The sequence below is a fragment of the Balaenoptera physalus genome (genome assembly GCF_965194825.1).
Source record: "Balaenoptera physalus genome assembly, chromosome: 3".
NCBI lineage: Eukaryota > Metazoa > Chordata > Mammalia > Artiodactyla > Balaenopteridae > Balaenoptera > Balaenoptera physalus.
In genome coordinates, this window is record NC_138890.1 from 166,022,567 (window position 1) to 166,045,542 (window position 22,976).

Consider the following 22,976-nt stretch of genomic DNA (forward strand, 5'->3'; position numbering starts at 1 on the left):
TCTAATGAATAGAGTAAAAGGAAAAATTGATTTTGTTTTTTTCATCATTATTTTCTTATACTAAATAATGGAAAGGATCCCTGTTGATCTTATTATATAAGTCTTCCTATTATTCATATTATAAACTTCATATTATAAACCTGACATTTTAACTTTAAAAAGTAATTATCTTTATAATTAAACTTTCAAAATTGAAGAATGAAACCATTTTGTTATTAATCATCCATGATCTTTCTTTTCCATATAACTTGATGTACTAAAAGAAATACATATATTGGTAAAACTGAAAAGAGACAGAAGAGTAGAAAGTTCATTTGACAGAAAAATGAGCATTTGTACATACACTCGAATAAAACAGTTCCTAGCATTATAAGAATTCTCTTCGAACTAAAAGGGAATTCTAGTATGTAAAATGCAGTATGTATGTAATATGTAAAATTGTAAACTATGTAGTATGTAAAAATGCAGTATGCCTTTTTTTGCCAAAGCATAAGGCTAAGGCAACATCAGCCTGTTTTGCCATCCTTTTCTGGAACTGAGGTTGTAGTTAAGCAAATAGGTTTTAGGGGATTTCTCCACTTAAACGCACCGAAAAAGTTGAGATATCAACCAAACTGTCACTAGGCACGTCAAATGTGGACTGTTAAAAAAAACCCAGCTTTGCCTCAGATGCTCACAAAGTAGGTAACCACACTGACTGACTGCAAGAGGACATTTTGGGGAAAACTCACTCTCCTTGTTACAGAGAATTGGGAGTCATTTTAACAGCAGTGAACATGTTAACTTGATTTTTTTCCCTCAGAGTTATTGACAAATTAATAGTGTTGTGGAATGCAGTCTTCCAAAATTACTTTTTGAGTAGCCGTTTTTTGGTGCTTATTTTAAATCAGCATAAACAGGTCCAGCAATTGGTTTGTCATGAACTTTTGTCGTAAGTGAATCATTAAATATATTTTACTAAAATTTTATTTTCTGGCAACCAAAGAACATTTGATCATTAGTAATATAATGGCTTAAAAGCCTTCTAACTTGCAAAATGTTACCAAGGTAAGAAATTTCCACCAGTGTTTCGTATTAAATAATTAGCTTAGACAAACATTTGTTATCCTTGCTATAGGAACAGATATATTGAGCAATTAATTCTCTCAACTTCCAGTTAATTTTGGGTCCTGGATTATCTAGGCTAGGTGATTGCTTTATGCAGATAATCCAGATTTTTGCCATAAATTTCCTTCACACTGTGTTAAGTAAATATATCTTTGTAATTATCTCAGTTGCATACATGAGAGTTGTTTTTATGCAACTTTTTATATTATGCTCTGGCCACATGAATGTAGGTGTCTTATCCAAACAGACTAATTGATCACAAACATAAGACTTTTATGTAGAGTATTAGTTTGTTGGTTGTTCAGAGTGATTTAGTATTTTGTCTAGGAATGCTTTTGTTTTAATTTAAAGGCTGAAAATGAATATACACTACTCTCTATTTACTATACTTGAATGAGACCAACTTGAAGTTAAGTATATTTTAACTTATTTTATTTTATTTATTTTTTAATAGGACAGTTATATTCATAGACAATTTGTTGTATACTAAGACTGTGCAAAACATGTTTTATATCCTTGTATCCCTTGTACAAATAGCAGTAACGTCTCCCACGTCATTCTGACAACCCCAAAATGTCCTTTTTTGGTGCTAACACACCAAATGAAAACCATTAGTCTAGGATTTTGTTTCTAATGTGCTCCCAAACCTGTTGTTCATGTTAAAAGGAAACCAGTAGTGTTAATCTTAACTTTTTAAAACGTAGCATCTTAAATCAGGAAGGATGCTGCCCTATGATATCGTCCACTTGAATTCCCAACTCTGGCATAATGGGAATTAATAACACATTTTAATGATGCTTTTGACAGGAACTGTTAAGGCTGTGGAAGCATGAGTGTAAACGTGTTATAGCCGATCGTTTCACGGTGTCTGATGATGTGACCTGGTTTGATATGACTTTAGTAAACTTGGTGGAGGAGGAGTTTGGTGAAGAGAAAAAACTCTTGGTGAACTGCGGAATTGACACTTATTTTGTGGATTTCTTGAGGGATGCACCTGAAGCTACAGGTAAACTATTGAAGCAGAATTTGAAATTCCCCAAAGGGATATCTGAAGACAGAAGTTCAGTTCAGGGATGTTGAATTTCTGTTTAGTAAACTTTACTGAGACAAGCCTGGGACATATTAGGTGCTCAATAAATACAGAGTGAGTAGATAAATGTGTACTCATGGAGTTCAAAGATTAATCATTTTGATGCACATCAGTCTTGGATATTAAGGTAGATTTGGGAGGCATACTATGGCAGAAGACAGTGCTAAAGGCTTACAGCTGTCACACAGAGGTAGATTTAAGGAAGGGATCTCCCACACATTACCTGGGCAAGTCTCTGAACTTTCTCAAACCTCATTCTCCTCATTTATAAAAATGGAAATATTAATATATGAGTCAAGGGGCACTGTGGGGGATAAGTGAAATGTTATCTGTGGATGGCTTGGGCAGTCCGTGGCTTGTACTCACTGCCAGATGAAACATAGCAAAACTATGATAATTATTACTCGAGTATTCCAGGTGCTGAAAATAAAAAGAAAAACCTCACATCCTCTGAGAGGGCCGTTGAATACGATTAGAAAGGGGTGGGTGATGTTGAGGGAAGATTTTGTGGTTATGGTTCCATAAAAAATTGAGATATATTACTTTTCTTATGAAAAGAGGTAGGGCTCCAATTATTTTTTTCCTTCAGAAATAACTGAGCTTAAGTAGAATATTTTTCTTTCATTTAGAAACCTCTTCTAATACTGAGGAGGAATTTTAAGTTAATTTTCATATTCAAAAAGGCATGTTTAAACACATGCTATTTATATCTTCTAAATGATTGAAAATGACCAGGCAGCCCCTTACTAGATTAGATAAGGATGTATGTGATCTGTTAAGTTTCTGAGTGACAATTGCAAAAGGAGATTTATTGCTGGCTATGCAGTTGGACTGATCCTTCCACAAAAAGAAGCTGATACAGTTTATTTTCAATCAGGTCACACACATCCAAAAATCATGTAAAGGTTAAGAGCATTTACAAGGTAATTAGAATTTATGTATTTTATTTCCTCTAATTCAGAAGGATAAGTAATTAGATTACGGTTTTCAAGGAGCAAAGCGCAACTGCAGCATTGTGGGGCGGGGGCTGGAGGTGGGGAGTTTGGTTTGGGGCGGGGTGAATGAGTCTAGAGGGAAGCACAGAATCTTTTGTGACTTCAAAGCACTTTGTTTGTCAAAGCTTGAAATGAGCATTTATGAAATAAGGAAGTGACTATTGAAATTCAATTAGTGGGAGCTTTGCAAATGGACCAATCCTAATAATTATGTTAAATCAATTTCCTTGCTTTGTCACAAAAAGGTTAATATACTTTATATTCAGACAGGGTCAATTGAAAGTAATTATGTACTATAGATTTGGAAGATCCACTCACTCTTCTAGTATCCAGTGAATTTCTAAGTTGTTACTGTATCAGTATATTCAACTAATGTTAACTGATAGTGAATTTATATATGCCCAATTTAGCTTTTTCTTTGGCATTATGCTTTATAGTCAAAGTTGGAAAAGTATTAAACTGGTATGTTATGTGTTTCTAATTTTTAAAAAAGTTTAGTGATTTTAATACTTTTCCCAGTGAGATAACTCAATGTTTATATATTTAGGAAATCATTTTTTCTATTTTCTCTCAACCCTTCACCTCCATTCCCCCAAATTCACTTCTATTCTCACCACTAACTTAAAATTTCTGACTCATAAAATTTTCCTAAGCAAATGCAGTGACCTTTTTCTTTTTATTCTTATTAAAAAATAATTTAATTTTTGATTTCTCTTGCTGATTTCGACATTAAATCCCTACTTTTTCAATCTTCATTAGTGAATATCTCTGGGAAGATCCTTGAAATGCCAATGGTCTATTATGGATTCAAATTAAATTCAATGTATATGACAGTATTTGAAATTGACCTTTTCTAGACATTTGAGAATTAAGACTGCATATGATCACAAACATGCTAATGCTTTTACTATTGTTTGCTTTCTTTTCTTTTCTAAAAATACATACTCTGACATTTGGATAAAAATCAGTATCATTCAGTGCTAAATTGTAGAGCTATGAGTGTATTAATTTAGGCTGAAGGAAGTGGTAAGGTCCAGTGATTTGAAGAAACTTAATTGATTTTTCTTCCCCAACCCCAGGTGAAACGTCTGAGGAGGCTGATGCTGAGATGCCCAAAATTTATGAGCCAGTTGAATCTTTTGATCAACTGAAGGAGCGTTTGAATATGTTCCTGCAGCTCTATAACGAGAGCATCCGTGGCGCTGGCATGGATTTGGTGTTCTTTGCAGATGCGATGGTCCACTTAGTCAAGGTCAGTGGCCACGCCCGGTAGCACCCCCCAAAATGACAGACACTTGCCTTTACACCAGAATTTTTTCCCTCCTCTTTCATTTTCTTCTTCTAGGAGAAAATTCAGTTTAAAAGTAAACCCAATGCTATATTCCAATTTAATTCCTGAACTGAATGCAACATGTCACACCTATAGGTTTAAAATCAGAGCAGGTGTACTTCAGATGTGTGATATGATAATTTTATTCACTGTTGCTATCCTGCTTCCAGCTCAGTGTTTTCACTACATAGAATGAATGTGGTTGACATCCGAGTTCAAAGCACAGGCACAAAGTCTGCTTATATTTTGCATAATACAAAGGATAACTATAAAAAATAGGGCATTAGTTTTGAGGACATTATGCTAAATGAAATAAACCAGTCACAAAACCACAAATACTGTATGATTCCACTTATATGAGGTCCCTAGAGTAGTCAATTCATAGAGACAGAAAGAATGGTGGTTGCTGGGGGCTGAGGGGAGGTGAATGAGGAGCGTTTAATGGTACAGTTTTATTTTTGCAAGATGAAGAGTCCTGGAGATGGATGGTGGTGATGGTTGCACAACAATGTGGATGTACTTAATGACACTGGACTATACCCTTAAAAATGGTTAAGATGGTAAACTTTATGTTGTGTGTATTTTACCACAATTAGAAATAATAATTAAAAATAGTGCATAAACAGTTGATTTTGAGCTGGGATGAAAATTCTGTTACAATGAAATCCACCAGGAAAGTACAGTTGCCTTTCTACTTTGTCATATGAGTCGTTACAATTTCCAATCACTGTAATGACTGACCCTCACAGGTTAGAAGTAAAATATATTATTTACTTGATAACGTACATGACCTAATTTATTGATGGTGGGAGATAATGCCATTTAAAATTCGTCGTTGATATTCTAACTTTATTGATGTCAATTATTTTTTCAGACTACATCCTTTTAATTAGAAAGAAGACAATTTGAGTCTGTCTCCCATTACTTAGGCTTAACCATGAGGAACAACCTCATAATCACAAGTTGTCACCTCTAATAATTACAAAATCTCAGAACTGGAGAGGGTTTTAGAGGTTACTTAGTCAACTCTCCCTCTGAAAGTTGAGGAGGCCGGACTAAGTCAGGGAGAAGGAGGAAAACAGAGTGTGTTCTGGGGTTGGATGTCCCCAGCATGAGGACACTTAGCTTGGAAACTGAATTCTCAGAATCTGAGATATCTACTGAATTATGAGCGCAAATGTTCTTCCAAAGCCAAATATAAATAACATTTTGAAATTAGCTCCTAATTTATAGTTGACTAAAAGTCAAAAGGAAGAATGGAGATACTATCATATTTAATGATTAAAAGGAAGAAGACAAAAAGAATAACATTTTCTAAATAAATAATATCAAAGGCAACTTCATGACTAGGTGTCTATGGAGACAAAATCTGATTGGCTTGGGATTCCATAACAGCTTAAATTGAAATGAGGTTATTTATGTTAGTCTTGTGCTTGAGGATGTTCCCTAGAGCTGTCTTTTTTTCTGGGTTTTGCAGCACAGATGATGCATTTCTTCACGTTGGGTATGACATTCAAGGCACGTGTGCCTCAGTACAGGTCCTTGACTGTGTTTTCCCTCACTCTCAGCCTCTAGTGTGCCTGCTCTGGGATTGGCCAAAGAATCCGTGATTGGAGTTTCTGAGCTAAAATGCTACATTCCTCACTGCTTTCTAGGCCAACCCTCTCTTCTATCCTCTTGCTTTCTGTGTACGGTTACATCCAAACTCTGTCATGTGGGTGTGAGCCTTGAAATATGTGACCTAGTTATAAGACATGATAGAAGCCAAGAGACAGGATTGAAGATGAAAACTGCAGCAAAACAGGATGTGATCTGAAACCAAGTGTGTTTCTTAGTTCCTTTCTTAATCAAAATAACAATTTTCTTTTAAAACCAAGAATATCTCTGCGATATCTCTTTTGCCTCTTTGGTTAAAGTTCAAATCATGGTGTGTATTGTTTTTCATGATCTAGTCCTTGCCTACCACTCTACCCCTTGTGGGTGGTGCTCTGCTTAGGGTGTAATCCAGAAAAATCAACTGCTTGTGCTTAAACACATCCTGATTCCAGAGCACCTCATCAATGCTGCATTCCCAGCAGGTGTTGTGTTGTATAGAACTAATCTGTTTGTATTTGTCTTCTCTGCCAGACTGTAAGCTCTGTGAGGGCAGGCACCCACTTTATTCCCCTTCATATTCACAGGATGGAGTATTGCTGAGACAGGCACACTTGTGATGCTTGATAAATAGGTTTAGAATTTAACCAAGTCCCCAGTATGGCCCTAAACAACGCTTTGCACCTTATTTCCCGATATTTCCATACCTGGTACTGAAGTTCCCATCCCTATGAGGACACCTCAGGCCTTTTGCTGATTCTGAGACTTTGTACATCCCATTCCGTCTTCTTAAAATTGAGCCCACTTCCTGCCCAGTGTGCCATTTTCTTTGCATCATAAACTTCTAGTTATCGTTCAAGATCTAGATCAAATTCCAGCTCCACACCTAAGACTCGCCTTCACAAGCAGTGTTGTTTCCTTTGCATTCTTTCCTCCAGTTGCCATCATTCCTATCCACCCCAGCATTCACCATGGGGCATTATTGCATGTTTCTATTAATAGGTCTCTCAGGATGTGAGCACCTGTAAGGCAGGTTGGGCATTATTAAGTTTTAAAGTATTTGCTAAAGAAATTTAAAAAATGAGTATCTCTATGTTACAATCTGTAGATAATAGGACAAGATAGTCCCATTTGAAGTTCTCACTTGACTGTGTTTTCTCTTATAATTTCTGTTTTTAACTAGATGATGAGTTTTTTGAGTCTGCTTTTAAAGTCTTCTATTTGTTTGTATATGATCATTTGTCAAATATATTTTAAGGGTTTCTCATGTGCTAGAAACTGGGAATGGAAAATTTTAGTTTAAGACCTAAGCCCAGTTGCAGGAAAAGGTGTTGGGATGAAAGTTCCTTATACTTGATTAACAACAATTATTTAAAACCCTAATATAATCACCAGCATCAACTAAAGGAAATGGTTATGAAAAAAGTTATATATTTTGAAAAAGTTAACCAAGAAACAACACAGGCGATTCTAGGATGGCCTGCAGTAGCTTCTTACCTGTCTTATCTATCTATGCCTCTTGAAGTAACACCAGGGAAAGAATATGAATAGACACTGGCAAAATCCTAAGAATTCTTGCCAGTACCACTCCTCCCCTGCCTACAGCAACTTAGGAGAGCATCACTTGGAGAGGATGAGTAGGAGGCTGGAAGAGCAGAGCGTATCACCTACCAATCTTACCAGGATTGGTGGACCAGGTTCTTAGGGCCACAACAAAAAAATGGTCTCCGTTTCCAAGGGCTCACACTAAATTTGGGGATATAATCCGAAAGCAATGGTAGTCCCGATAGGAATAGGGTATAGCCCCTGCCAGTGGAGGGAATCCTGAAAAAGGATGTTTAACCAAACCTTGTCAGAATGCAGAGCCCAGGTTGTGCCAGAAGGCTTCCACCAGCAACAGAGAGGTGATCCCTTCTCAGCCCCCATATAGCTTTCTATCATTAGTTTAGAAAAAAGCTGGCATTACAGCAAAACTGCAGGCTCAAACTGCAGTTAGGAGGGAAAGACAGTCATCATATAAGGTGAAAAATGCATCCAAGAGAATTCTACAGTGAATCTCCTTTAGGTGGGGTTGGAGACCTGATGGTGAAAGTGGTTTATCAAATACAAATAAAGCCAAAGAATCATGGACTTTTATTACCACAAATATGACTTGGAATGGTCTGGGCCTACTGACTGGCATAGAGTGGACTTCTGGTCTCCCCATAATCACTTAGTACATAACTTAGGTATCACTGTCTTTGCCAAATAATAAGGAGAGTGTTTATGCTTATTTTCTTCTCTTTAAATTCCATCATCTATGCCATATTTTGGAAATTTTCTTGCCTTCTATTTAAACTATGTTAGTTTTCAAATGCAGAGGATACTCTAATTAACTGTGTGTTCTGTATTCCAAGGATACACACTGTTTTGAAATTTCTGTTCTTCTTCTTATCCTACTGAAGTAGATTGGCAAACTAAAAGGAAACCTCAAAGTCCCCTTTATTTCTCTCCTTGAAAACCCAGAGCAAGCCAGAGTCTGGGCTGTCTGATGACTTTTCTCTACTGGTCTCCTCCTATCCTAGTTTCCTAAAGGCACACGCCCCGCTCCCCACCCTGTCCAATACTTCTTAAACATTGTTATATTTCAGAAATGCCTTCATTAGTCCAACCGGTATATCTTTCTATTCTGATCCTAAGACATGTACAGCTTCCAAAATGCTTATACAGGCATACTGTATTTTCTTGCCCTTTGCTTTAATGCACTTAGCAAATATGCAATTTTTTACAAATTGAAGGTTTGTGGCTACCCTGTGTCAAGCAAGTCTATTGGTGCCATTTTTCCAACATTTGCGCACTTCGTTTCACTGTGTCATGTTTTGGTAATTCTCACAATACTTCAAACCCTCTACCAGAAAAAAGATTATCACTCACTGAAGGCTCAGATGATGGTTAGCACTTTTCAGCAATAAAGTATTTTTCAGTTAAGGTATGTACATTGTTTTTTAGACATAATGCTATTGCAAAATTAATAGTATAGTGTAAACATAACTTTATGTGTACTGGGAAACCAAAAACTTGCTTTATTGCAATATTTGTTTTATTGTGATGGTATGGAACTGAACCTGCAATATCTCCTAGGTATGCCTGTGTTGAATAAATAGGAAAAAAGTGGAATATTTGCACATTAAATGATACATGCTTTTTCTGTTCCATATTCTAGATCTCACGTGTCATTCGTACTCCCCGGGGAAATGCCCTCTTGGTCGGGGTGGGTGGATCGGGAAAGCAGAGCCTGACCAAGTTGGCTTCATTCATTGCTGGCTACACTTCCTTCCAGATCATTCTGACAAGGTAACACGCTTTCACTTTAATTAACCTGAAATGGATTTTGATAAGTGGTTCTCAGAAGCCACTTGGAGTTAAGAATGCATTTTTCTTATACATAAGGGAATCATAATCGTTTTTCTTCTTGAATGTTGACTTATCATCCTCCCCTTTCAACCTCTGTCATAGACCATGAAAATGTCACATGAATGATTTACTTTGGAAACATTTTAGCCTCTCATTTCAGTGAACAGGTGCCTCTCTGTTTTCATGTTATGCTTGATATGAGTGTTGTGTATATTCCTTTTAGTGCATTTCAGAAGAAATTTGTCCCTACTAAATGTTAATTCAGGTTTCAAGAATGTTATTAAACTGGAAAAACAGATGAAAAGTTTATGCTGATTTACTCATTCATACATTTAAAAATATTCATTGAACACCAACTGTGTGTCAGGCACTGACTCAGTGCTGAGATACACGGTAAGCAAGATAAACCTGGCCTGTGTCATCATGGAATTTACAGCAATTCAATGGGGACAGTTGAGCAACTCACTCAATAAGATGTGATACGTAGGTGCTCTCTCTGATAAGGAAATAAATGCAGACCAGACCAGAGTCTATTGAAACATGAGGGAAGGACTCCTAATCTTGTCTAAGGGATGATCAGAAAAGGCTTCCTGGAGAAAGAGACGTTTCAGCTGAGACATGAATATGAGTAAGAATTATCTCAGAGAAGAGAAACAGTAAAGAATGTTCCAGGCAAAAGGATCAGCACATGTGAAGTTACGTTTGAGGGCCTGGAAGCAGTTAAATATGGCTGGTATATAGCATAAGGTGGGAAGTGGGAAAGGAAGAGACATGGAGGTCTTTGAAGGTATCATAAGGAATTTGGACTTCATCCTAGAGCAGTGGGAAACCATTAACGCGTCACCCCTAGGGGAGGCATGTCACATCTGCACGTAGAGAAGGTGGGCGGAAGGAGCTAAGCTGGAAGGGTTATAAGACTATCTCAGGGATCTCAGCAACAGATGGTGGTGTCCCGAGTGGTGGAGGTGAGAGAGGAGAAAAGAGGGAAGATTCAAGAGATCCTTAGGAAGCTGGAGCTTTTGGACTTGGTACATCCTGGTTCTGGCTTGGGATACTGGCTAGTTGGCGCTGCTACTCATCAGGGTAGGGAACCCCAGAAGAGTTGTCCTCGGACATGTGTGTGCAGTGCGGGGAGAATTAGGAAGTGGAAAGGGAACATGTAGAGAGGCTAAACAGAACTTCAGGATCAACCAAGATAAGGCGAGAAGCAAGAGGCCAGTTTGGGAAGTTTATTTGGGCTGAATATTATTAGAAGTTAATTTCTAGGTGTGAGAGTCTTGCCTGTCAGGCATTGACTAAGCGTTGGCTTGGAGCTGTAGGGCAAGACATGCTACTGATCTATCTCACTGATGGAGGGCCATAGCCACCTGCTGGGACAAAGGTTGGAAATGATTAAACATTGGGTTTGGAGATCCGGATACTCAAGTTGTTGTTGTTACACCTTTTATTTGGTCTAAATGACTGGATTCTGCTTGGAGAATCAATCTAAAACATTACTGTGTCTTTCAAGTACTGAAACAGAGAGAAATAATTTTAGTTGCTTTGTGTATAATTCTTCTAGTTTGTGGATAGAAGCAATGTTAGATAAAAGATAACCTGTACAGGAAGGGGATTGAACTCTGAGATTTTTGTTCTTAACATTTTGTATAAAACCTTATAGTTTTCAAAGCACTTCTACATGCACAGGCTAATTTGATCTTCAAAAGAACTTTGTGGCTTTGTGGGTTAGCAGGACATATCACAGCTGAGGTTCAGAGAGGCTATGATTTGCCTGAAGTCCCAGATAAACCTGGGAATTAACCACAAGATTTCTGGTTTCTGGTCTGCCATGACTTTCACTACACCATGCTGCCTCAGAAAAAATACCTTACGAATCCTCTCTTTGTGAATAAATTGGTTCCTCTGCAGGTCATATTGGGACTGCTCCAGTACTGATGAAAAGGAGGGTCAGGGCCCTCTCTGGCTTCTCATAACCTTCCAGAGACGATCCTACTGCCTTAGCCTTTGCATAGCCACATGGCCAAGGCTCAGGAAGCAAGAGCCTCTCCTTTGGGAAGCACAGCCATTTGTTAGATGACTCAGGTCATATTATTTGAGGCAGGGGGGTCCTTGAGATCCAGGGGACTGGACTGAAAGTTTTCCCCATATCACAAGAAGCTGAGGAGAGCTATTTTCCTTTGTCCTGTCCCTCCCTCCCCACCCCCCTTCCTTCCTTCCTTCCTTCCTTCCTTCCTTCCTTCCTTCCTCCCTCCCTCCCTCCCTTTCTCTATTCTTTCTCTCTCTCTTTCAGGGAACTGTGTCTTTGAAAATTTTTTCTGGTATCTCAGATCTCACTTTTCTAGCAGTCTTCTTGAAATATTGATGCATGGTAGTGGTATTTCTGGTTCTAGGGTTTAGGTTTTAAATGTTAAAAAAGCAGGGTATACAAGTTAAATATTTGGTAGCTTTTTAAAAATCAGAAGGCCATTTGCTCTTGTGCTCTGAACTCTGAGTTTATTTAATGACACAAAATTCAAATAATAATTTAGTGAGTCTGAGTCTCCAGGACTGGAATATTTTAATTTTTACTTTTGGCAGTAATGGGCTACTCTATATTGTCTAACATTTCATGATTGCAAGTTGACTTCCACTAAGTGATTGCTTTGGATGTGAGAGATTTAGAGTGGGATATTTAATAATGTTCCCAACGATTCTACTACAGTGCAATGATTGCTCAGAAAACTCTTTCAAGTGACGTGCAAAGGTGCAATGAAAATAGTTGTGTTGGGAATGAGGAGGGTGCAGTTTACAGTAGGGCATCTCCCTCACCCCATATAATGAAGGCTTGAAATGCTTTAGTTTAGTTTAGTTCAATTTATGAGGTATCTTCTAAAATATCAATTGCCGATGGGTGCTTAGTAAATATTAGAATTTGACATTTCCCTTACCTTTACCAACAAATATTTTCAAAATGAAACATGTATATACATTCTGATGGCATTATGGTGTGGTTAAAAATTATACTTTTGCTTCAGGTTGAGTTTTCACTCTAGATGTTTTTTGTGTGTAAAAATATAATGTTCTATAAAATGTGGAGTTTTAAAAATTATTTTAATTTTTGCAAGTAAATATAATGAACAAGTAACATTTATATACAATAAAATACCTACCTGGTGGCACAATATCAGCATTTTTTGGTTAAACAAATGGCATAAAGCATTGTTATAAGGGTCTTTCCTTCCCATTAACATATTTTAGCTGATGACACGATGACAATATTTCTTTAGATCCTACAACACATCAAATCTGATGGAAGACCTGAAGATTTTGTATAGAACAGCTGGTCAGCAAGGCAAAGGAATCACTTTTATTTTCACGGACAATGAGATTAAAGATGAATCGTTTTTGGAATATATGAATAATGTTTTATCATCGGGTGAGGTAGGAGCTCATTTATTTTTGATGTGTTTTGCCTCTTCTGATTCCCTCCAATGTTAGAGCTCTCTGTATTTCCTTCCGTTAAAGTACTGAATAAGTGCTATTATTGGGATTAGGTGATCGGTATGAAGAATGGGTTTTTCTGTCGGGTTTTTGAAGAATAAAACTCCCAATCAAAATGTGGAGCTATGCATTGAAAATGTTACTGAAAGCTCCAAGTGAGAAATGGAAAAACGGAAGAAGAAGGTTGCAAGGAAAGCTGGTTGGATTTTTGATATGTCCATTTACCCCCTTAACGGGCTATGACTTTCCAGCTAGTAATAGAATCATTTGTGTATTTTAAAGCACGGTGTATCTCATCTTGAGGACTTTCGTTGATTTTCTAAAGGTGAGTTTAAGGACACAAATGAAGGAAAGAGATTATACATATTGAGCTATATATTTTGATCTGTTTTCATATGCCTGTATTGAATTTGAATGTCTGCACTTTTCTCGAAGGTCTCCAACCTATTTGCTCGTGAAGAAATTGATGAAATTAATAGTGATCTCATATCAGTCATGAAAATAGAGTACCCCAGGCGCCCTCCTACGAATGAGAACCTGTATGACTACTTCATGAGCCGGGTCCGACAGAACCTTCACATCGTGCTCTGCTTTTCGCCAGTGGGGGAGAGATTTCGAAATCGAGCTTTGAAGTTTCCTGCCCTTATTTCAGGATGCACTATTGACTGGTTCAGCCGATGGCCTAAGGATGCCTTAGTTGCTGGTTAGTGTGGTGGAAATTTTTGTATCAGAGTTTCTGGTTTACTCTGTGTGTGTGTGTGTGTGTGTGTGTGTGTATGTATTTATATTCTGTGCTCTTTGCTGTCTCTCTACTGGATTGAGCCAAAAGGCACTTTGTCCAAGGTTTGAGGATTTTTGCAAGACTGTGCTCTTTCTCCTTTGGCAGCAATTTTCTTCCCAGAGCGTGATTATCAGCGAATGAGATCTTCAGTCTGTGCCCCCTTGGGTTAATTTACAATGAATGATTCTAGTGTTTTCACTGTGGTTGAAAGCTTTGTCTCATTTGGTCCCCAGGCAGGTTCTGGGACGTCACAGGAGGACCCCAAGGTTTTAATCTCTTTTGTGTTCTTTTTTAAGTGGGTTGGTCAACCTCAGAGTAGTTTACGCCCAGTATCTCTTGGACGTTTCCTTCTTGTGGCTGCAGTGCTGGAAATCAAAGAGGAAAATGTTATCAGCCATCCTCTGATGGCTTCTGTGCCTGAAAAAGGATGTTAAACAGAGACTTTTATGACTGGAGCCCTTGCTGCTTCTGCTTCTGTCTCATCTTCCATACTGGGGAACATTAATGTTTCTCTTATTCTATACATGAAATTGAACACAAAAGTTGTATAGGAGATGTTAGAGATCATCCCTTAAGTTTATGGTTTTTTCAGCTTTTGGTGAGAAATTATCTGCAGTTGTTTTAAAAGAGAGAGATAGTTAGGTCTCACCTCTGACCTATTGTAACAGAACTTCAGAAGAACCCTGATTCAGGGCAGTAGTTTTCAAACTTTTTGTCTGATTATTGTGTCGTAATAATAATTAAGAAGAGTCTTGTTTTCCAGTAAAACATGACAGGTAGCCCTAATAGATAAAACAGCGAAAAGTAGAGGAGAGGAAGGACTCTGAACCCTCACCCTTTCACGGTGCTGCCAGCTGCTACTCCCGCATCTGCCCCTCCGGCTATGTGGTACCCAGTGGGAGAACGACTGATTAACCACCTCCTGCCCTTTATAGATGGAGAACTGGGGACAGTGGAGCTGAAGTAATTATCAGAGGTGCAAGAAGCCAATAGCTATAGCCAGTGTGTGTGTGTATATATATATATATATATATATATATATATATATATATATATATACACACATATATATATAGTATATATATATTCTCAGCACACTATTCTTGATAATAATGGTTTTTCTGATCTGTGGCTTTTAAACACAAAATATTTTAATATATTTGAAGTACAAATGTACAGTGTTGTCTCTTATAAGATTTGAGAAAACACCCATGATTTAAAAATTTAAGTCCTGTTAAAATATGAATACAACTAAGGGTAAAACTTTAAAATTCCTTGAAGTAGGATATAAATGCAGAGCACAAAACCACAGTAGTTAAGAGCTATTTTAAGTTTACTATGAACTGTGATAATTAGTACGCAAGTGCTTTGTAGAATATCATGTAAGGTATTATTATTAATAATAAAAGTAATTTCAGGTGACAAACACTGTAATATACTATAATTAGGATGACTTAATTTAAATAACGGAGCCCTTCCCGGCAAGTCTTTATTTCAATTGTCCCTTCTGTTACAAGATAAAAGGTTGTTCCTTTGTTGATTTCTCACAAATCTTCCCCATTCTTTTAAATCTCATTGCATCAACCCAAGCCAAGACTACATGGAGGGCAGGGAAACTTTCATTTCTGTGTCATCAGTTCCTAGCAGGTGTCCTGACTTTCATGCACGCATCTATTTTTTCGTTTACTCAGAACATAATTATTGAGCTTCATACGCCATTTATGCAGCCAGGCATATTGGAGGGCAAGGCAGACTTGTTTCTTTGCTCCAGATCCTCTTCCCGGGCAAGCTCATCTACAGGCTCCTGTGTAATATGCCCCATCAATTTTTATCTCTGGTCTCGTCTGTCCTCTGGCTTGATATCTGTGCCCTCAACTGCCTGCTTGATATGTTCTTGTAGATGTTTCATAAGCTCCTTAAACTCAAAATGTCTAAAACTGAACTGGTTCAGCTCTGGTCACTCTCTCCCAGGAAGTCCCACGATCGTCCATGAAACTTGGCAACAGAAAGCTCTTTGTCTTTAACACCTTTCTTTTCTTCAACTCTCAGGTCTGCCCCATCACTAAGTCATGTCAACTTTGTCTCCTAAATATTGGTGGAATCTATCCAACTCTTTCCCTTTCACTGGCATCCTAGGCCAAGCTATCATTGTAACTCACCTGGAAAACTCAAATAGCTTTCTAATGATCCCTCCTCCTCTTTCACCTGTCTCTCATCCATCTCACGCTGCCGACAGAACAGTGAGAAAAACATAAACTCAGTCACGTTGCTTTCTATTTAAAACCTTCCACCGCTCTTAGGAAAAAGCAGTCTCTAGCTTGGCCTTCAAGGCTGGGAAGAGCTGACCCCACCTACCTCCTCAGCCTGACCTGAGGTCACTTTATCCTCCTGATCTGTTCTCCTTGCTTCTTGAATATGGCCTTTTTCTTCCCATGCAATGCCCTCCTCCTCCCTTTCTCCCTGAGCCCTCCTCCCTCTGTCTGGATACTCCTGGCTCAGCTAAATGTCACTTCCTCAGGGAAAATTTCCCCTGTTCCCACCCCCTCCCAACACCCCCAAAGCCAGTTCCCCTGTTATATATTTCACAGCACTCTGCACTTTTGCTTCCTGGGACTAACCACAGTTTGCAATTTAAGTACTTAGTTGTATGATTTGATTAATGCTTATCTGTCCTGCTAAACTAAAACTCCATGGGCTCAAGGACTACATATCTTTGTTCACAATTTCAGCAGCTACCAGTATTCAACACCTACAGTGTTCAACCAATGGATCAGACTGTCAAAATTCATCATCCTTCAATAATATGGCCCTAACTTACTAGCAGTCTTCTCTAATCCAACACAAACCTTCTCTTGTTTTTTTTCAGATATACATCTTTTGTTTGATTTCTGAGCATCCTTCGATCATCTTTATTCTTCCACACATTGTCCCCCTTATCAAGAATCTTCTCTCTCATCTTTGTTTATCTAAGTTCCAAAGCTTAATCAAGACCCATCAGATCCTTCACTCTTCCTTTGTTCACTTAGGAATATTTTTTCCCCCTTTTCTTGAACCTCCTATATCTTTAGCACTTAAACTTTATATAATGCACCTGGGCATTTCAATCTTTTCAAACCTTTTGATAACCAGTGAGCTTTTGTGACTATGCCTCCAATCTAGTCTACTAAATATTTAGAGCCACTATACTACATGAATATATAGTACTGTGATAGTCACAGTAGTGGATAAAATAATTGTAAGACATGAGACATACCTCCTTTCTTTTATAAATATAAAATCTTGTTGGGAAAACCAGCATCTACACTTAATACCAACCTGCCTTATGTTATTTTGAAAGAATACCATCTGTAGGTATTTGAAGTACTTCAATACATTTAGGGATTTAAGTGTTATATATTCTTTTTAGAAAATTAGCAGGAAGGTTTCTAGAAAAACCATTTAAATTGCTTTTATGATCCTGATTCTGAATTAGGTTATTATCCCCAGTCACATCAATGAGAAAATATATCATTTTTAGCATATTTCAGTTATATTATAATAAATATTTTCTATAAAAGTATTAAATTATTATGTATTTTTCTAATTTATTTATTTATTCCTTAAGATATACTTTATTTTAATTTTTTAAAACCACTTTATTGAGGTATGGATGACATAAAAAGATCTGTGCATATTTAATATATACAACTTGACAAGTTTGGACATAAGTATACACCTGTGAAACTATAACCTATGCCATAAACATATCCCTTATTACCTCCAAAAGATTCCTCCTCACTTGAATGATGAAGATGATAATGATTGTTTTGTGATAAGAACACTTAACATAAGATCTACCCTCTTAGCAAAATTTTTTAACTATACAATACAGTATGGGTAACTATAGGCACTACGGCATACAAGAAGGTCTATAGGACTTATTCATATGTATAACTGAAACTTTGTATCTTTTGACTAATACCTCCCCATTTCCTCCTCCTAGCCCTTGGCAACCACCAGTCTACTCTCTGCTTCTATGATCTGATTATTTTAGATTCCTCATGTGAATGACATCATGTATTATTTGTTCTTGTTGTCTGGCTTATATCACTTAGCATAATGCCCTCCAGGTTCATCCATGTTATTGCAAATGGCAGAATTTCCTTCTTTTTTTAAGGGTGAATAATATTTCATTGTATGTAAATACCACATTTTCTTTATCCATTCATCCGTGGATGGACACTTGAGCTGTTTCCATGTCTTGTTTATTGTGAATAATGCTGCAGTGAACATGGGAGTGCAGATATCTCTTCAGGATCTTGATTTCAATTTCTTTGGATATATACCCAGAAGTGGGATTGCTGGATCATATGATAGTTCTATTTTTGACTTTTTGAGAAACCTCTTACTGTTTTCCGTAGTGGCTGTACAAATTTACATTTCCACCAGTAGTGTACAAGGTTCTCATTTCTCTACATCCTGGCCAACACTTGTTGTCTTTTTTTTTCCTGATGATAGACATCCTAACAGGTATGAGGTGATATCTCATTGTGGTTTTGCTTTTTTTATTATTTTTATTTTTTATTGAAGTAGAGTTGATTTACAATGTTGTGCTGGTTTCAGGTGTACAACAAAGTGATTCAGTTATATATATATATATGTATATATTCTTTTTCAAATTCTTTTCCCATATAGGTTATTACAAAATGTTGGGTATAGTTCCCTGTGCCATATAGTAGGTCCTTGCTGTTTATCTATTTTATATATAGCAGTGTGTATATGTTAATCCCAAATTCCTAATTTTTCCCTTCCCCCCACCTTTCCCCTTTGGTAACCATAAGTTTGTTTCCTATGTTTATGAGTCTGTTTCTGTTTTGTAAATAAGTTCATTTGTATCATTTTTTTTTTAGATTCCACATATAAGTGATATCATATATTTGTCTTTCTCTGTCTGACTTACTTCACTTAGTATGATAATACCTAGGTCCATTCGTGTTGCTGCAAATAGTATTGTTTCATTCTTTTTTATGGCTGAGTAGTATTCCATTGTATATATTACCACATCTTCTTTATCCATTCATCTGTCGATGGACATTTAGGTTGCTTCCATATCTTGGTTATTGTAAATATTACTGCAGTGAACATTGAGGTGTATGTATCTTTTCAAATTATGGTTTTCTCTGGATATATGCCCAGGAGTGGGATTGCAGGATCATATGGTAGTGCTATTTTTAGTATTTTAAGGAACCGCCATGCTGTTCTCCATAGTGGCTGTACCAATTTACATTCCCACCAACAGTGTAAGAGGGTTTCCTTTTCTCCACACCCTCTCCAGCACTTATTATTTGTAGACTTTTTGATGATGGCTATTCTGACCGGTGTGAAGTGATACCTCACTGTAGTTTTGATTTGCATTTCTCTAATAACTAGCGATGTTGAGCATCTTTTCATACCTTTTGGCCAACTGTATGTCTTCTTTGGAGAAATGTGTATTTAGATCTTTTGCCCATTTTTCAATTGGGTTGTTTGATTTTTTGATATTGAGCTGTATGAGCTCTTTGTTTATTTTGGAGATTAATCCCTTGTTGGTTGCATCATTTGCAAATATTTTGTCCCATTCTGTAAGCTGTCTTTTCATTTTGTTTATGGTTTCCTTTGCTGTGCAATAGCTTTTAAGTTTATGTCCCATTTTTTTAGTTTATTTTTTATTTCCATTAATCTAGGAGATGGATCCAAAAAGATATTGCTGTGATTTATGTCAAACCGTATCCTCTGTACTACGTTTTCCTCTAGGAGTTTCTCATTGTGGTTTTGATTTGCATTTCCCTGATGATTAGTGATGTTGAGCATCTTTTCATATACCTGTTGGTATTTATATTCGTATATCTTCTTTGGAAAAATATCTGTTTAGTTCCTTTGCTCATTTTAATCAGGTTGCTTGTTTTTTGCTATTGAGTTGTAGGAGTTCCATATATATATATAAATATATATAAAAAATATAAATATATATAAAATATATATATATTTAACCCTTTATTAGGTTTGCAAATATTGTCTCCCATTGCATAAGTTGCCTGTTCATTTATTGATTGTTTTTTGCTGTACATAAGCTTTTTAGTTTGTAATCCCACTCATCTATTTTTGCTTTTGTTGCCTGTGCCTTAGGTGTCACATCCAAAAAATTGTTACCAAGACCAATGTTAAGAAGCTTTTCCTCTACATTTTCTTCTAAGACTTTTATGGTTCAGGTCTTATGTTTAAGTGTTTAATCCATTTTGAGTGAGTTGATTTTTGTGTATGATGTAGGATAAGGGTCCAATTTCATTCTCTTGCATATGGATATCCAGTTTTCACCATTTATTGAAGAGGCTATCTTTTCACCATTGTGTATTCTTGGCACCCTTGTTGAAGATCATATGACTGTACATGTGTGGGTTTATTTCTGGGCTCTCTATTCTGTTCCATTGGTCTACATGTCCAATGTGTTTATGCTAGTACCATGCATAGTACCATGTTGTTTTAATTTTTGTAGGTTTGTTATATATTTTGAAATCAGGAAGTGATTCTGATTTGTCCTTGCTCAAAATTGGGAGTCTTCTGTGGTTCCATATGAATTTTAGCATTTTTATTTTCTATTTCTGTATTAAATGCCTTTGGAATTTTGATAAGGGTTATATTAAATCTATAAATTACTTTGGGTAGTATAGACATTTTAACAATATTAATTCTTCCAACCTGTGAACCTATGATGTTTTTCTATATATTTATATCTACTGTAATTTTTTTATTAGTGTTTTATAGTTTTCAGTACAAGTCTTTCACACCATTGGTTGAGTTTATGTCTAAGTATTTTATTTTATTTTTTGATGCTCTTGTAAATGGTACTATTTTCTTAATTTTGGGTAGTTTATTCTTATTGTTTAGAGCATTTTTCTAATTTACAGATACTCTGAAAAAGCCAAGTGTCCTCCTCTTTATTCCACACATACCATAAATACTAGATTTTGTAGTAATTATATTGCTTCTGAAAAAAAGTGAGATTTTTGTATGTATGAATTTAAATGGACTGAATCTCTAGATGAAACATTTAAAGAAATATACGCTTTATTTTATTTCATAAAATTCTTGTCCTTCCCACCATTTAGTAATCTCCGTTTTGGCAAATCTTTGTTTTTATCTTTAAATGGAGTTGTTTTGAATTGCTTCTAAGTATCTGTATTATGTTTATTCTGGTGATATTGTATTTCTTAATGAAACACTGTGATTCCAAAGTCACTACTAAATCAATTAAGTTCATTTAGATTTCTCCAAGGTAAAGATAATTAATAATGTTCTACTAGACTCTGTTTTAAATCAGCACATTATTATTAAAATAAGCCATCCTTATTTGTAACTAAAGTTTCAACAAAATCAATAGCATATATATGGCATATATTTCTTTTCAAAGAAGGCCATTTTAGTTATGTAAATAAACTGGCCCTCTTTGAAAATTATTACTTGATTTATACTATACAAGATTTTGGCCTTATGAGTTAGTCACCACTGCTTCTGCAACTGCTCACAACTAATGGTGTATCATAAAGAGAAATGAGGCAACTGCACACAATAACCACTCAGAAAGTAATACCAACCACGTAGTTCCCACTGTTTCCCAGAAAAACTAGCATATTTTGTTTATGAAGCACATTAATCAGAAGATATTTTTGAACTTTGGGCTTCAATGAAAAAATGTTTGTTAACAGTCTAAAAACTCTATATAGTTTTGTTGTATTTGAATTTCTAAATCAAGGTGCTGTAGGCATTGGAATTCATCATCTTGGGCTTTGAATTCCAATTCTTCTACCTACAGGCAAACTTCTCTAAGCTTCATTTTCCTTGTCTATAAAATATACATAGTGATATCCATCACTTAAGGATATCCTAAGGATTAATTAATAAAGTTTTGTGATTTAGGATCTGCCAGGATTAGATATGCTTGCCTTCTGAATGTAGCAATTAAGAATCTGTTTGGCTGTAAGAGAAAACCAGAGCAGCAGTGGCATAAACAAGTAGGTTTTTTTTTTTTTCGTTTTCCTGCTACCAAGAAAGCACACAGATGTGCAACCGAGAACAAAGCCAGTGGGGACCTTACTCCTATCTTGCTGTCATCCTTAGGGTGTGCCTCTTGTTCTTATAGGCACAAGAGGGCTGCTGCATCTCAAGGCTTTGTGTCTGTTGGTGTCTCATGAAGCTTTACCTTTTATGTCAGGACAGGATTCTTCCCCAGGGACTTTTGTCTGCATGTCTTTGGCCAGAACTGAGTCACTCCCAGCTACATGAGGGTTTGGAGAATCAAAGACTTTTAGTTGGGCAGATTGTTACTCTGAGCAAAATCAAGATTCTTTTAGTAACAAAGAGAGGGTATGGCTACTGGATAGGCAACTAATGTGCCCTTCTCACTTTATTACTTCAGTTCTTTTAATCCAAATGAAGTGGGAATTTGAGGGCACCAAAATTCAGGGACTGAGGCCATTGTACTCCCTTCTATCCCACACATCCATCACCTTATTCTACATCAAGTGAAGTGAACAAACAATACCAGGATATAACCTATACCAACCTCAGACATCAGCCTAAAGTTGGGCCCCAAAACTGGCATTGCTGCCTTGGTGATTGGCTATTGAAGATGACTAAAGTGTTTTCCATGGCCTTTTGTCTGAGTCTCAGCAGGCTTGGGTAACCTAAGAGGAACTGGTCCTTTTTTTAACCTTTCCTGCATTAGAGATTGTGGGTCTATGGAAAAATATACTTAGAATCCATTCCATTTTTTTTTTTTCTTTGACTTTTTGGAGACACAAAAAGACAACTTGCTAAATAAAGAAAAAAGTCACCATTATTGATACTGTCTGTTCGTGTAAGGATAAAAATCATTACATGGTAAATACAAGAAAGTTTTCAGAAAGTGTGGATGTCCCTGAGGATATCCCATAATGCCAGGTAAAGCACTTGATATCATGCCTGGCACATAGTAAATATTGCTGCCATTGTGGTTAAAACCTACAAACAATTTGTCATAGGCAAGAATAGTTTGTATGTTTCCAATAACCAGACTTAAACTTCCTAGAATTTAAATTGTTCTTTATTGTGGTTGCTTAACTCATATGAAAAAATGACTTCTGAGTGTCTTAATTTATTGCCTTTCATTGTCTACAGTAAACTGTATTTGTAACCAAGCTGATAAATTGTCTC

At 36.6% G+C, this 22,976-nt stretch overlaps 1 protein-coding gene and 1 long non-coding RNA gene across 11 annotated transcripts in view; one reads left to right on the plus strand and one right to left on the minus strand.

Moving 5' to 3' along the window:
- DNAH5 (dynein axonemal heavy chain 5) overlaps nucleotides 1–22,976 on the plus strand; it is a 316,103-nt gene that overhangs the window by 224,678 nt on the left and 68,449 nt on the right. For all 10 annotated transcript variants that reach the window (XM_082458341.1, XM_082458344.1, XM_082458345.1 and 7 more), the window contains 5 exons: nucleotides 1,915–2,113; nucleotides 4,272–4,444; nucleotides 9,318–9,448; nucleotides 12,775–12,928; nucleotides 13,424–13,691. In XM_082458341.1, the coding sequence (XP_082314467.1) occupies nucleotides 1,915–2,113; nucleotides 4,272–4,444; nucleotides 9,318–9,448; nucleotides 12,775–12,928; nucleotides 13,424–13,691 (925 nt within the window). The remainder of the gene's footprint in view (nucleotides 1–1,914; nucleotides 2,114–4,271; nucleotides 4,445–9,317; nucleotides 9,449–12,774; nucleotides 12,929–13,423; nucleotides 13,692–22,976) is intronic.
- LOC309659093 overlaps nucleotides 1–22,976 on the minus strand; it is a 357,758-nt gene that overhangs the window by 137,107 nt on the left and 197,675 nt on the right. The gene's annotated exons all lie outside the window — the stretch shown is intronic.